Source organism: Ranitomeya variabilis, chromosome 4 (assembly GCF_051348905.1).
Source record: "Ranitomeya variabilis isolate aRanVar5 chromosome 4, aRanVar5.hap1, whole genome shotgun sequence".
Classification (NCBI taxonomy): Eukaryota; Metazoa; Chordata; class Amphibia; order Anura; family Dendrobatidae; genus Ranitomeya; species Ranitomeya variabilis.
Genome location: NC_135235.1, coordinates 547,686,054 through 547,701,734, shown reverse-complemented (window position 1 = coordinate 547,701,734; position 15,681 = coordinate 547,686,054). Strand labels below are relative to the sequence as shown.

Sequence of the window (15,681 nt, the reverse complement as noted above, 5' to 3'; positions counted from 1 at the left end):
CCTTCCCTTCCGAGCTCTCCCGTGCGCCCAAAAAGGGGTTTACCCCAACATATGTGTTATCAGCGTACTCGGGACAAATTGAACAACAACTTCTGGGGTCCAAGTTCTCTTGTTATCCTTAGGAAAATAAAAATTTGGGGGGCTAAAAATCATTTTTGTGGGAAAAAAAAGATGTTTTATTTTCATGGCTCTGCGTTATAAACTGTAGTGAAATACTTGGGGGTTCAAAGTTCTCACAACACATCTAGATAAGTTCCTTGGGAGGTCTAGTTTCCAATATGGGGTCACTTGTGGGGGGTTTGTACTGTTTGGGTACATCAGGGGCTCTGCAAATGCAACGTGACGCCTGCAGACCAATCCATTTAAGGCTGCATTCCAAATGGCGCTCCTTCCCTTCCGAGCTCTGTCATGCACCCAAACAGTGGTTCCCCCCCACATATGGGGTATCAGCGTACTCAGGACAAATTGGACAACAACTTTTGGGGTCTAATTTATCCTGTTACCCTTGTGAAAATACAAAACTGGGGGCTAAAAAATCATTTTTGTGAAAAATAAAAAATAAAAATTTATTTTCACGGCTTTGCGTTATAATCTGTAGTGAAACACTTGGGGGTTCAAAGCTCTCAAAACACATCTAGATAAGTTCCTTAGGGGGTCTACTTTCCAAAATGGTGTCACTTGTAGGGAGTTTCAATGTTTAGGCACATCAGGGGCTCTCCAAACGCAACATGGCGTCCCATCTCAATTCCAGTCAATTTTGCATTGAAAAGTCAAATGGCGCTCCTTCCCTTCCAAGCTCTGCCATGCGCCCAAACAATGGTTTACACCCACATATGGGGTATCAGCGTACTCAGGACAAATTGCACAACATTTTTTGGGGTCCAATTTCTTCTCTTACCCTTGGGAAAATAAAAAATTGGGGGCGAAAAGATCATTTTTGTGAAAAAATATGATTTTTTATTTTTACGGCTCTGCATTATAAACTTCTGTGAAGCACTTGGTGGGTCAAAGTGCTCACCACACATCAAGATAAGTTCCTTAGGGGGTCTACTTTCCAAAATGGTGTCACTTGTAGGGGGTTTCAGTGTTTAGGCACATCAGGGGCTCTCCAAACGCAACATGGCGTCCCATCTCAATTCCAGTCAATTTTGCATTGAAAAGTCAAATGGCGCTCCTTTCCTTCCGAGCTCTGCCATACGCCCAAACAGTGGTTTACCCCCACATATGGGGTATCAGCGTACTCAGGACAAATTGTACAACAACTTTGGGGGTCCATTTTCTCCTGTTACCCTTGGTAAAATAAAACAAATTGGAGCTGAAATAAATTTTGTGTGAAAAAAAGTTAAATGTTCATTTTTATTTAAACATTCCAAAAATTCCTGTGAAACACCTGAAGGGTTAATAAACTTCTTGAATGTGGTTTTGAGCACCTTGAGGGGTGCAGTTTTTAGAATGGTGTCACACTTGAGTATTTTCTATCATATAGACCCCTCAAAATGACTTCAAATGAGATGTGGTCCCTAAAAAAAATGGTGTTGTAAAAATGAGAAATTGCTGGTCAACTTTTAACCCTTATAACTCCGTCACAAAAAAAAATTTTGGTTCCAAAATTGTACTGATGTAAAGTAGACATGTGGGAAATGTTACTTATTAAGTATTTTGCGTGACATATGTCTGTGATTTAAGGGCATAAAAATTCAAAGTTGGAAAATTGCAAAATTTTCAAAATTTTCGCCAAATTTCAATTTTTTTCACACATAAACGCAAGTTATATCGAATAAATTTTACCACTAACATGAAGTACAATATGTCACGAGAAAACAATGTCAGAATCGCCAAGATCCGTCAAAGCGTTCCAGAGTTATAGCCTCATAAAGGGACAGTGGTCAGAATTGTAAAAATTGGCCCGGTCATTAACGTGCAAACCACCCTTGGGGGTGAAGGGGTTAATCCGATTGAAATCCTATGGCATGACCTTTTAAAAAGGCGGTTCATGCTTCGAAACCGTACAATATAGCTGAATTACAACAATACTGCAAAGGTGAGTGGGCCAAAATTCCTCCAGAGCGTTGTAAAGGACTCATCGCCAGTTATCGCAAGTGCTTGATTGCAGTTGTTCCTGCTATTGATGGCCCAACCTGTTATTTGGTTTTGGAGGCAATCACTTTTTTTACACAGGACCCTGTAGGTTTGGATTTCTTTTTCCCTTAATAATAAAAAGCTTAGGTTAAAAACTGCATTTTGTGATTACTTGTTATCTTTGTCTAATATTTAAATTGGTTTGGTGACCTGAAACATTAAAGTGTGACAACCATGCAAAAGAATAGGAAATCAGGAGGGGGCAAACACTTTTCCACACCACTGTATGTGTAAAATATATATTATACACGTATATGTGCAGCATGTATATTGCACATTTAAGTGTGTGTGTATGTATGTGTGTGTATATATATATATATATATATATATATATATATATATATATATATATATATATATATATATATATATATATATATATACCTATATACCGTATGTGTGTGTGTTTACATGGTATATGAATAAATGTTGATTGTAGTTAATGGAAAATAGACAGCTTACCTTTCAGAACAAAATCTAATTTAAAACTGGCTTATTTTAGGGGAAACATAGTAAACATTTGTAAGAGATTAGGGAAATTTAAGATGGGAGATCTACTTTAAAAGCCTGTGACTGGTGCTATACAGTGGCACATAAAGGGCCTATAAATAATGTGTGCCACCTTACAGTCACTGTGCATATTGCAACACGAATAGGATTAGATGATAATCCATGAGGAGCTTCTGTGAGAGAGGATTCTTCCCTTGGATACCATATTATCATAACTCCCCTCCCCCGCTCACCTCTCCATCATTCTTTCAATTATCTCTCAGAACTTGATTACTCTACCGATCATCTATTACCCAAATCAGTCCAGCTCATAAATGTAATAAGTGTGTGGGAGGGAATCGCAGTATGCAAGTAAACTCCGACCCATTTCACTTGTGACCTAATCTGTTGTTTTGTTCTTTGACAATAGTTATGATCATTTGTATAAAACTGTTTTTTTCCAGAAGCCTTCGCGCTCCTGTAGTGTTGGTGTGCCATTTACGATAATGTGTTCTCCCATAGCTCTTGTCGTTTCTTCTCTGGGTCCTCAATCGACTCCAGATTGTGAACATGCTGAAACCATCTGTAGACTTTTGTCCTGAACGTCTTTTGGAAAAATAGCCTCTTTCGTGTTGTTTTTAATTGCTGAGTAGGAGGCTGAGCTCACATGCTGTGCGCAGGCAAAATATGTATCCCAGCTGCCTCATCTTCGCAGGGATCCCACTCATGGTTTGTGCACAAGAATTATCCATGCCAATGGTCTTTCCTGCTTTTGCAGGTTGTCCTATTGGTATTGGCCAAACCTAGTACAAATAAATTGATACTCAAATATTTCTGCTACTTGGAAACCTCAAAAGCTGCCCTTTGCCATAAAACATCCACCTTTATCAAATAACTAGATGGTGGCCCGATTCTAACACATCGGGTATTGTAGAATATGTATGGCCACGTAGTATATTGCCCGGCCACGTAGTATATTGCCCGGCCACGTAGTATATTGCCCGGCCACGTAGTATATTGCCCGGCCACGTAATATATTGCCCGGCCACGTAGTATATTGCCCGGCCACGTAGTATATTGCCCGGCCACGTAGTATATTGCCCGGCCACGTAGTATATTGCCCGGCCACGTAGTATATTGCCCGGCCACGTAGTATATTGCCCGGCCACGTAGTATATTGCCCGGCCACGTAGTATATTGCCCGGCCACGTAGTATATTGCCCGGCCACGTAGTATATTGCCCAGCCACGTAGTATATTGCCCAGCCACGTAGTATACAGCACAGAGCCACGTAGTATACAGCACAGAGCCACGTAGTATATTGCCCAGCCACGTATGATACAGGTTAAGAAAATAAAAAATAAACATACTCACCTTCCTCAGGCGCGTTGTAGCTCTGTGGCCTGTGTGGGGTGCAGGCGGCAGCTTCCGGTCCCAGGGTGTGATGACGTCGCGGTCACGTGACCATGTCGCGGTCACATGACCGTGACGTCACGGCAGGTCCTTGTCGCGCAGGACCTGTGATGACGTAGCGGTCACATGACCGTGTAGCAGTCACATGACCGTGACGTCACGGCAGGTCCTTTCCGCGCAGGACTTGTGATGACGTCGCGGTGTGACGTCATGGCAGGTCCTTCTGCCACACCATCCTTGCCACTGGAACGTACCTCTTGCATCGCGAGGAGCGGGAAAGGCGGTGTAGGTGAGTGTATAATCATGTTTTATTTTTATTATTTTTAACATTAGATGTTTTTACTATTGACGCTGCTGTAAAAAACTTGGTCACACAGGGTTAATAGCAGCGGTAACGGAGTGCGTTACCCGCGGCATAACTCGGTCCGTTACCGCCGGCATTAACCCTGTGTGAGCGGTGACCGGAGGGGTGTATGCGGGCGCCGGGCAGTGAGAGCAGGGAGTAAGGAGCGGCCATTTTCTTCCGGACTGTGCGCGTCGCTGATTGGTCGTGGCAATGGTCGTGGGCGTTTTGCCACGACCAATCAACGACTTGGATTCCATGACAGACAGAGGCCACGACCAATGAATATCCGTGACAGACAGACAGAAAGATGAAAGTGACCCTTAAGACAATTATATAGTAGAAGGTGCGAGAATATGGAAAATTCTCGACAGACTTCCTGCAAAACCCCATTGTGTGACAGCTCTAGAAAGGAGATAAAGGATGCCAAACATGGTGGTCCTTATTTCTATCAAGTTCTTTCAAGACATGAAACTGTTCTGGGTATGTGAGCAACTGAGCACTGCCAGTCTTAGGGTACGTTCACACAGGACTTTTTTGCTGCTTTTTTTTTGCTGCTTTTTTTTATGCTAATTTTCAGCTGCTTTTTACAGTACCAGTAAAGCCTATGAGATTTCAGAAATCTCATGCACACACGTTGGTTTTTTGTTTGATCAGTTTTTTCTGCTTTGCTGCTTTTTTTGGACATAGGGCATGTCACTTCTTTCAGCGTTTTTGCTGCGTTTTTGCAGCGTTTTTTCACCCATTGACTTGAATGGGTGATGAAAAAAACGCTGCAAAAACGCATGTAGCATTATTTGCTGCGTTTTTTGTGCAGAAAATCATGGCCAGCAGGAAGGGATCTCACAGCCAAGAGCTTAGGGGTGTGGTTAGTGAGGTGTGAAGAGCCATTGTGAGCCATGGTGAGGTGTGAAGAGCCATTGTGAGGTGTCCTGATTGTGATCTATTGTGAGGGAGTTCCTGGTAGTAAGGTGTGAAGAGCCATTGTGAGGTGTCCTAGCAGCTGAAAATTGGCATAAAAAAAGCAGCAAAAATCTGCAGCAAAAAAGTCCTGTGTGAACGTACCCAAAAAACGCACCAAAAACGCACCAAAAAAACGCACCTAAATTAGCATAAAAAAAAGCAGCAAAAAAGTCCTGTGTGAACGATGGCAGTTTCATGAGTACAAGTACATGAGTTGCTGTATGTGGGCCAGCCGTCATGACTAGGAATTTCTCATTTAGACTACCTAAATAATGATTCCCACTTATCCCGAGGGTGAGGTTGTATTCACAGAGTGCAGTCATATTGACTTTTCTCCTTTGACAACTTCGACTTGGGATGGGGTCAAATGTCCATTCACTCTCTGGTCAATTGAACATAGAAGTTGACTGTGTTCCCTCTTACTTTCAATAAAGGGTGATGGTAAAATTATAACCACTTCTACTCAGAAAATGGAGATCAGATACTTTGTTTTAATTAGATGATCGGCCATCTGCTTGTCAGGAAAGAGCATGACCTTGTTGAGAATCGGCCAGTGTAAATGAACCCTAATGGCTCATTCGTGCGGCCGGTCCAATCGGTCGTAGCATGGACCGTTAATGCACAGCCTGGCTGCTGCTCTTCCAGCCCAAGTATAATGGCTCCATATATTTCTATGAATGCTCTGATCAGGAGACCCACAGCCAGTCCATGTATTGCATCTAAAGGATTTGCACAGACGTCTGAATGAGCCTTTAGGTTATGCGCACACAGTTTTTTTTTAAGGAATTTGTGAAGCAGAAACTGACCATAAACTCTCCAAACCTTAAAACTCCCCAAAATGCAGTGGTTTCCAAGGGCTAATGGGTTAAGAACTGACAGGAAGTTTCTAAATACCTGTCTATTCTGCCCATCTTGGAGCGGTCACGTACTGCTTCTCCTGGTTCCTGTCAACAACAGAGCAGCTTTTCTGTGCTGCACTATTGGCAGGGGTGACTGCCGATGTCATGACTGACAGTTGGCTCTCTGCAGGTAAGCAGCGGGGAGTCAGCTGTCAATCAGTATGACATCGGCAGTCACGCTCCGTCGACAGAACAGCAGTTCTGTCAATGTGATGTGACTGTAAGCTGCAGAATTGCTGACTGGAGTGGTCCATGACTGCTCTGTGGTGACAGATCAGCCAGGCACAACAGGCAAGTAGTTAGCAACCACCCCTGCCCCTAAGCTCTTAACCCAATGAAAAAAAAAAAAGTCCTGAATAACCCTTTTAACTTGGAGTTTCCGCTCTGAAAACTGAGCAGAAAGACTGTGCATGTAGTGGGTATGTCCACACTAGTCTTTTTGCTGAGTTTTTGGAGCAGAAACTCCAAGTTAAGTTATTTGAGTAGTTTTTGAGGAATATTTTGACGTTTCAGCTAAAAACAAATCCTCAAAAAGATTGTGAACACATATTTTACCATCGTCTTGCTTTTGTCTTTAGGGTAACCACTTTGACCAGTATGAGGATGGACATCTGGAGATTGAACAAGCCTCCCTGGACAAGCCCATAGAATCGGTAAGAGGCGGCACTTTGGGCAGGCGTTTATAGCTTTGTTCCTTTTTGTTTGCCCCACAAGATAAGATCTAGAATTTAGGAGATGTAGGTGTTAAGCACTTTAACCAGATATTGATGTTTTTTTATTTGTTTTTTTATTTTGTTTTGCTATTTGATCTTCGTATTGAAAACACTTTGCATTGTCTTGAGAGGCTAAGGGGCATGCTGATTATTTATTTTTTATTTTTATAATTTAGGATAGCCCAGGGAAAAATGGGTTACATTTAGCCCAGTCTGGCAAAATCCACTTCTTGATTTACAATGGGTCTATCACCTATCCTCGGCGGATGCGGACAGTTTACGTGTTTCACAGAGACTCCTATCACCGTCTGAAGAAGGCGTATGTTTCTTCTGAGATTACATGGTGGCTAAGCCCAAACAAATGTCCGCTTCCTCCTTGTGTATGTGATAGGCCCACTACAAGTGAAATGCACATTGACCCTCAGCATGGCCACACAGTCTGAACCTGTGACTTACTTTTTAACCTCTCGATCACTGGCTCAAATGGCCAGTCTGTTTCACATACAGGGTGCAGTATACTTAGGAAGTGTATGAATCTCTGGTCACGCTTGAGTCCTCTTCTGGTTCATAGGTGCTCCACAGCTTATAATCACAGCACTGTGCAAGGCCTCGATCCCAATTTTGTTGCAGATAGGTTTTTCCAAAAACCTATCTGTATTAGAAGGCTTATCCCAGAGCTGCAACACTGGCTAAGGAACAATGTGCATCTCCCTGCTGAAGTGTAGGTCTGTGTTGTGTTTGTGTGTGTGTCTGTGTAGATGGTAATACAGAACTTTACACAACTTTGGCCCTATCTGGCCTTTCTCTTCCACAGCAGTTGATCCCAATATTAGCTAAGCTGCTCATGACCTGGTTTGTATTGCACGCTCTGCCTTTTTAATTTTTTTTCCTTTTTTTTTTTCCTTATATATTTCTATATATTTATACATTTCCTTTTTATTTTTTTCCCTCTAACCACTCACTGCTAGAGGGTCTGGCAATATGGGGTATTGCTTCTCCTCCCAGCAGTGACGGGGTTAATACTCTAGGACTACTTTCCTCCTCTCTTCTACCCTTCTCCTTTCTGTTATGGTCCAGTGAACACCACGTATATATTTGTGTGTATATATTATCTCCCCTTTCTCTGCTATGTGCTGGCATGTTGCTAGCTAAAGTGCGCACAAGGTAATGCTGCAGAGGAGGACACCGCTTCACACAAGGCTTTAGGGCAGACACAGGCAAGGATTAGCATGCACCAACTACAGAATCCTGAATAGTGCTTGTTCCCTGGGTGGGCATTGTAGCATATACCTGCCTTTCATGGTATTACATTACTAGCACTTATTTAAATAGTCTTGCAGGTGAAACTGTGGTAGTTTTAAAACCATTCCTTAATATGAAGTCTAAAATGTAGGAAAGTGAGCAGTGGGATTGTCTAAGCTTATGATATTGATGGCCTAAGATTGGTGGGGGAATCAAACTTCCGGCACCCATACAGTCTGATTTGTTTATTTTTTTTTTCATTTTTTTTCGATAGCCGGATGTAAATACTAAGTGGTCAGGAATACCACAGCTCTGTATACTGTGTAGTGTCCATTGGTGTAAACCTCAGATCATCTCCTAGCAGGATCTTGCTTAATCTGACAACAGCGTAATGTAGGAGCGGAGAGCCTGATTCCAAGGATGTGTCACTTACTAAGCTGTGTGATGTTGTTTCAATACAATCAGTGTTTTATCAGAAGGAGATTATCACCGCCCGGACCAGGTCACAAGTCAACCACTCTGACTAATCTGTGTAACCCCGCGCCCACCACTGACAGCTTGCTGGCAATGTACAGCATATGTAGGAAACTGCCCAATCAGGGGTGTGGGCGGGGTTATTCAGAGCTCAACATTCTGACCAAAGAAAACAGTAATTGTATCAAAACTGCACCAAGCAGCCCAGTAAGTGATGCATCACTGTAATCACGTGCACAGCCACTACCTCATGCTGCTTTTAGATTAAATAGCAAAAGCCTGACGACGTATTCCCTTTTAATAGGTTTCTACAATGGTAACTGCAGTGTACAGAGCTGTACTGTTCCGGATTTGTTCATTTTTTTTTTTTGTCTGGCTGCTATCAGAACTGAAGATTGTGTAATCAGTGCGAGTCTTAGGTTATCAATGCAAGTCATATAAGTCTGGCCTACTGCTTTAAGGTTCCCATGTGGCAGGTTTGTTGCAATATTGTTTTCCATTGAAGTTCAGTTAATTTAATCTGAATAGGATTGTTTTGGCAGCAATACATGAACCTCTGCTAGCCCCTTTCCAATAAATAGGACAGTCGCAGATTTTTTATTTATTTTTTGTTGCAGTTAATCTGCCATATGTAAATATACACTAAGTAGTACAGCTAATGTCTCCGATACAGACTAGAAGCAAAATAATGAACACCTGACATCCCTGCCAAGAAAATAAAGTATATTCTCTACTGATTACAACTGAAAAATAATGTGCTGGTAACACTGGATTAAGTTGACTGTTTTCTCTTGCCTATCCCTGACTGTCAACCAGCCTTTAAAGGGTTATTCTCATGTTATGAAGTCATCATAGTTGGGTACAATGTCTGAAAATAAGCAACTTTTTAATTAATGGGGTAGTCTGGTACTTTTATAAATTCCTTTATAAATACCTATCTTTAATCCCTAACCACTTTTGTAATTAGCTTTATTATTACAGTCCCCGCACTTCTCCCTGTCCTGCTATTTCCTATATGTGTATTTTTTTTTATCAGATCTTTGATAAGATAAAATATATAATATTACAAGCCAGTCAATTAATAACATTGTTATAATTACCGTACATGACAGGCCATCACAGTATTGTTATCCATTACATTTAAGCATTATCCAGTTATATAAACATCTTTATCTCTTATTTATTATTCATTATAAAAATATAAACCAGTGGCTCTCCCCAACCTCCCCTCCGATAACATATGAGAGCAAACTACATACATATTTCAATATACCACATAAGGTATACCCTAAATTGATTGACATTCAAGAGTCAGCCCTGAACGTTATGACCTAAAGCAACCCCTTTGACCATTACCCGGGAATACTGTAACATTCTAACCTGGAACCAATAACTGCCATAACCTATGTCTCATCAATGCATCAGAAGATCGGCCTGGAACATTCAGCCAGGGTGCCCATATATTTTCAAATTTCTTTTTTGCTTTTCTCTTTATGCCACCTTTCCCAGCTATGTTATCATTTATTCTATTTATTCATTGATTGAGGGAGGCTGAGCCTTCAACCAATGCAGTTATCTTGCGGGTTTGGTATAGTATTCGTGATAACTGTGTATTTTTACTTTTCTTCCGGTGAGTGGCATCTCAAATGGGACATCACAAAAAGCTGGGCCTGCACTCTCTACTTGGTTGGGTAGCATTCCTGAAACAGGACTTTATCAAGGTGCAGTTCTGCCGCCACTTACGATAGCCCCTGATGACCTCCTGGTTCAGTAGATGTGATCGAGATGTGACCACCTCGTTTAGTTGCTGTCATCAGTCACTGCTTATGACACCGCAGCCTCTTTTCCCTAACATGAATCGTCATTGGGGGGTTGGGCGGTGATAGCAGTGATTGACACCAGTGACACTCCTTGATGATCCACTTGAGGGCGGTGACAGAAGCAGGGTAAGTGACTGCAACTCCAACCCACAGCTTCTATCACCGCCCTCAAGTGAACTGATTAGATGGGTGCGCTGGTGTCGCCCACTGCCACATGATGCCAATTAGTTTTAGGGAAAGTGACTGTGACGGAAGCAACTCAATATGCGGTCACTTCTCAATCACCTCTACTAAACCAGCGTGTCATCAAGGGGCGGTAGTGGCAGTAGCTGTGGTAAGTGACCACAGCACTGCCCCCTGATGACACGCTGTTCTAGGAGCGGACACTGCTGAGAAGTGAGTGCAGCCCCAGCCTCCTGTGATGTCCCATTTGATACTCCCAGGGAGTGAATTAGGAAATGGCAGGATAGGCAGAAGTATCGGCAATTTAATTAAGCCATAACCACTTTTGTAATTTGCTTTAAGATACATTTAAAGCCCTTTAGACTACCCTTTTACATGAATCTTCTAGGTTGTACCATTCTCCTGATACTCGTTTTTGTTTTACTTTGTACAGCTTGTTGCCTAGGGGAATGACCGCCAGGAGGGTGGCTGAACATACGCTGTTACATCATAGCATAGGGGCCGGCCAGGATCCTAGGAGTGCGCATTTATAAGCCATAGCTCCAGATCTGTGCCGGCTTTCTAGCAACAGACCACCTCCATCTCCTCCTCTCCCCTGATCGGCTGTAGGGAACATCAGATGAGTCTGCTCCTGGTGCTCTCTGCAGCGATTGCTGTTGTGAGGCTCTCCCCCTGTCTACAGTGATGGGTCAGATCACAGTCTGATTCCCTCTGCTTTTTATCACAATGTAACTGCTTACATCTGAACATGCAGACCCAACTGATACATCTGCATCTGGAGCGTGCATGCTCAGCTCAGCAGCAATTCCCATGTACGAGAGCCTGGGGAGAGATGCACTACTCAAGTCAAATTAAGAACACCCCTTTAAAGACATGGTTTCCAGTCATATATCAGATTGACACATCTACCGTATATACAATGTCATCAGTAAGATGCATTTGCAAGGTACTGAGCTGCAGGGGGCGCACTATAGTGTTGATGCAGGGAGGGTGTTTGTGGGAGTGTTAGCTGACCTCTGCAGCAATACCTGTGAGGAAGAGTGCAGGTTTGGGCTATGGCTCTTCTGCTCCAGGAGTCTACAGATCCTAGCCTTGGGCTCAGAGCCAGAGAATAATGAGAGACCATGCCTATCCTTATGATTTAGAGTGCCCTCTTTGCCCATGTGTAAATTTCCTGTATGTATATAGTGTGTCATCTCTGCAGCCCCCTCTGATGATATCTTGGAAAGGATGGCTATCGTTGATTATATGTATGTATGTATATGAGTCCAGATCTCCTCATGGGAATGCCTCACTAGCTTTGGGTCTTAATTCTAGCAGAAGCTGGTGATCACATTGGACTCTCTGAAAAAGCAGTAAGCCAATAGAGCATTCCCCATTCCTTCCTGGGTAGCCTCCCAGAGGAATTGGTATTGTATCTGCTCAGCTGGAGGGAATGAATGGGAGGTCATCAATTGACTTCTGAGTGCAGCTGACAGGATCTGTGGACTCTGAGACCAACTGGCCTCAACTTGACCGGTTTTAACCCTTCTACTGCCTGAGGCTCTTGCCAGCACTTACATTGAGTAGTGAGCCAACCGGCAGTAAGAAAGATTATCTGCGCCAAGCTGGGTGCCATTTGGCATAGCCTAACGCCACTGCTTCCTCTCTGTCCGGCCTTGGTGGTGTCAACTTGTAGTGAGCTGCAGGGTTTGGTTTTGAGGGGCTGATCAGGGTCTCTCAGCCCTGCAATATGCATGAGAATCCCACAGTGAGCATTTAGTACTTACTACAGAGCACGCTAAGCCGAACTTATCGCCCACTCAAGAGCTGATGGGGATGGAGTGAGGAGTGCAAGATCGAGGTGGCATCTGTTCACTTGCAGTCTGATGTCTCCTTCCAGCACTTGGCCTAAATACATGACCACACAGCTGCCATTTATCTGATGGTGCCGGTGCATTTCCCTGGTGACTATTGAGTAGTCGCAGCTGCCCTTCATGGTCTGCAGCCAGTAAAATTCCCAGCCCCCTTTACTGTACGGTATTGTTAGAAAATCCAGCCACTGTATTGTATAACAGTAGATTTATTGTACTGAGTGGCTCCATGTGTGATGATGGCACACAATGCATCCCCATTGTAGCTGCCACCCCAGCAATAACCAAGAAGTCATTATGTCCGGGACTGTGCCACCATTCTACCCCTTCACAGTCCGAGCTCCACATCAGCCGTGCTGCTGAACAGATTCCTTTCCTCCGGCTGGGTCTAATACTGAATAATGGGTGGGGTGGGACGGGACTGTACTGTTAGCAGCAGGCGTTATGGCTGTATCCCTGTTTTCCCAGCAGCCTTTGCTCTTGACTGGCTCTGTAAGTGACGCAAATGTCTGCCCAGTGCATCCGTCACCCCTCCGTGCCATCTTTTCTTTTAACTTCTCCATTTTTCCTGTCTTTTCTTTTAAACCCCTCTCCTCTGTAATCGCCAGCACTCAGTACATCCCTCCGATTTACCAAGTTATTTATTTATTTATTTTTTTTTACAATTATTTTGTCTTTTCATTTCACCTTCCTGCTTTCACCTATCTTATATATTAAGCCTTTAACTTGCAAGCAGTGGCTTGGTGACAATGCAAGAAAAAAAAAACTTTAAAAATACAAAAATAAAACAAATCTGTGTTTCTTACTGTGTTACATTTAATTGTTCCTTTGACAGCCCTGTTTTTAAAGCCAGGTTCGTATTTCCACTCCACTTGTATTCTCTTTTGGAAACTAGCAATGCTTCCCCATTTTGTCTGTCTTTTTTTAACCTTTCTTGTAGAAAATTCATAGTACCCTTTCCTGTGCCCAAGCAGAGTGCCTCCCCTCCTCCCAGCAATCTGTCTATTCCTGCCACAGGTGTACCAGTATTGTGCACAAATGCCCAGCTCGCTCATTAAGGGGGAAGTTGCTAATTTCTCAGCAGTTTCTAGATCCTCTGCAAAGATAAAGCATTAAAGGGGCTGTCCACTTTGGCTTTATTTTAACAAATGGGTTGGGCTTTGTGGCACTTGCTAATCTAGAAATGCCAATCTTCGCCTTTAATGAAGCGTCGTTCGCTTGTTAGTGCAGCCTTCTTTACAGAGCTCTCCTGGTCTTCATGTATCTGATGGACAGGTCTGTCTCTTGGGGACCGAAGAGCTGCGTATTCATGTGCCCTGTAAGGAAAAGTGCAATTTCAGTCAGGTTTTTAAAGGGAAGGTAGTGTCAGAAAATTACTTATGGTTTATTTTACTCACCTATATAGCTCAAGCTTGTTCCACAGCTCTTGACAGACACCATCCATGTCCCCATTGGGGCTCCCAATCTAAATTCCCTCTCAGTATGTCTTTGGGGTGTGAGATTGAAACTGGATTACCTAGCGGAAACCTACGCAAACACACGGGAAGCACTCCTTGTAGATGTTGTTATTGGCAGGAAACATACACACTTTTTTGGCATGTACAGTATTTTTAACGCACTTTTTCTCCCCTCCCCGTTTTTGTGAAAAACGCTGAAAGAGTTGATAATGTTGTAAAACTGACAAGTTTTTGCTGTGGGAGGGACAAAAGCACAAATGCAATGTGTGAAATATACCTTAACACAGTTTGTATGTTCTCCTGTGTTTGCATGGGTTTTCTCCGGGTTCTCCGGTTTACTCTCACACTCGAAAGACATAATGATAAGAATCTAGATTGTGAGCCCCAATGGGGACAGTGATGATAATGTCTGTAAAGTGCTGCAGAATGAGATGGCGCTATATAATCAGAACATAATAAATAAACACAAACTGCTTTAAACAATGGTTTATTTTCTGATATCTTAATTTTAAAGGGAACCAGACAGCTGATACATGCCGCCTGTGGATTGGCCTCAGGTCTCTCCCTGTGCGTGTTTATGGAGAGCACTGTCACTCCAGGGCAGCAGGCGGGGGAGAAGCTGCTGGGACCGCTGGTGCGACTAGTCTGCTGTCACCCAATCCCCGGCTGCTTTTAAAGTGTTTCAGAGTCAAAGCTACCTGGCTGAAATCATGTAGCCAGTGCCCTGATACAAGCTTTTTCTTGAAGATTGTTACCGCTGCAGGAAGATTGTGTGCTTTCCCCCATTATTGCTGCCCTTTCCAAATGCCCCTGTCCAGGTGCTCTCCTATCATATGAGCGCTGTGCTTCTGTAATATTTGTATTTTTGCTCTGTGTGCACCATTCTGGTCGCCTGTTTATAGGATTACGCTTTGTATTCTGAGCAGTAGGAACTGTTTGAAGGGTCTGATTTAGCCGCACCATTAAGCCATTAGATGATTCCCAAACCGTTGTGGTGTTATTAGTGGGGACTTGTCAGCACCTCCCTACTGCCGGGCTGCAATGCGCCTTTGTGCATAGGAATGCAGAAGCAGACTCCCTTCTATGTCCTGCTATGTTCCACCCTGCAGTATGAGTCACCCATCTCCCCTCCCTCAGCCTTCCTCAATTGTTTCCCTCCTCCCTTCCCTGTGACTTTTAGTGCCTCCCCTTCATCATTGCTCAGAAATGATGTCTGCGCTGTGCTCTCCACACTCAGTATGCATCTGACATATGCCGAAATGCATTCAGGAGTAATGAGCACGTCTCCCTGTCCTAAGCCACCGATGGCCAGATACCTACACTTAGATTTCATGGAGACGTCTTCCCCAATGGGCTGTGTTCCCTCCGACTTGTGCATTTTCCACACTGAAGGTCACTTCAAGGTCATGTCACTTTTAGCCATCGATTAATTGTGTAAAAAGGGGAGATGAGACACTCTGCTGGGCCCCCCACCTCTCCTCTTGCCTCTGTTTTGCTTTATCATTTGCACTTGAACGTCCTTGGCTGTTAACCCCGTTCTAGTCCTGTCTCACCCGATGCATTAGGTGCTATGCAATCATTCATGATCCTCATTTCATAAAGCCAGACCTGCAGGTGTATCTCTTCCGTTTACTTCTCCCCTCCTCCCCCATGATTATTATTACTCTACCTAAATAACACTAACACAATGGTT

General features: G+C 43.4%; 1 protein-coding gene across 6 annotated transcripts in view; it reads left to right on the top strand.

The window, feature by feature from the left end:
* The window catches only part of GPATCH8 (G-patch domain containing 8), a 65,216-nt gene that overhangs the window by 25,785 nt on the left and 23,750 nt on the right, over window positions 1-15,681 (top strand). For 4 of the 6 annotated variants that reach the window (XM_077252592.1, XM_077252591.1, XM_077252593.1 and 1 more), the window contains exon 2: window positions 6,825-6,899. In XM_077252592.1, the coding sequence (XP_077108707.1) occupies window positions 6,825-6,899 (75 nt within the window). Of the gene's footprint in view, window positions 1-6,824; window positions 6,900-13,366; window positions 13,385-15,681 lie in introns of all 6 variants that reach the window. The other 2 variants (XM_077252594.1, XM_077252595.1) reach the window with 1 other exon arrangement.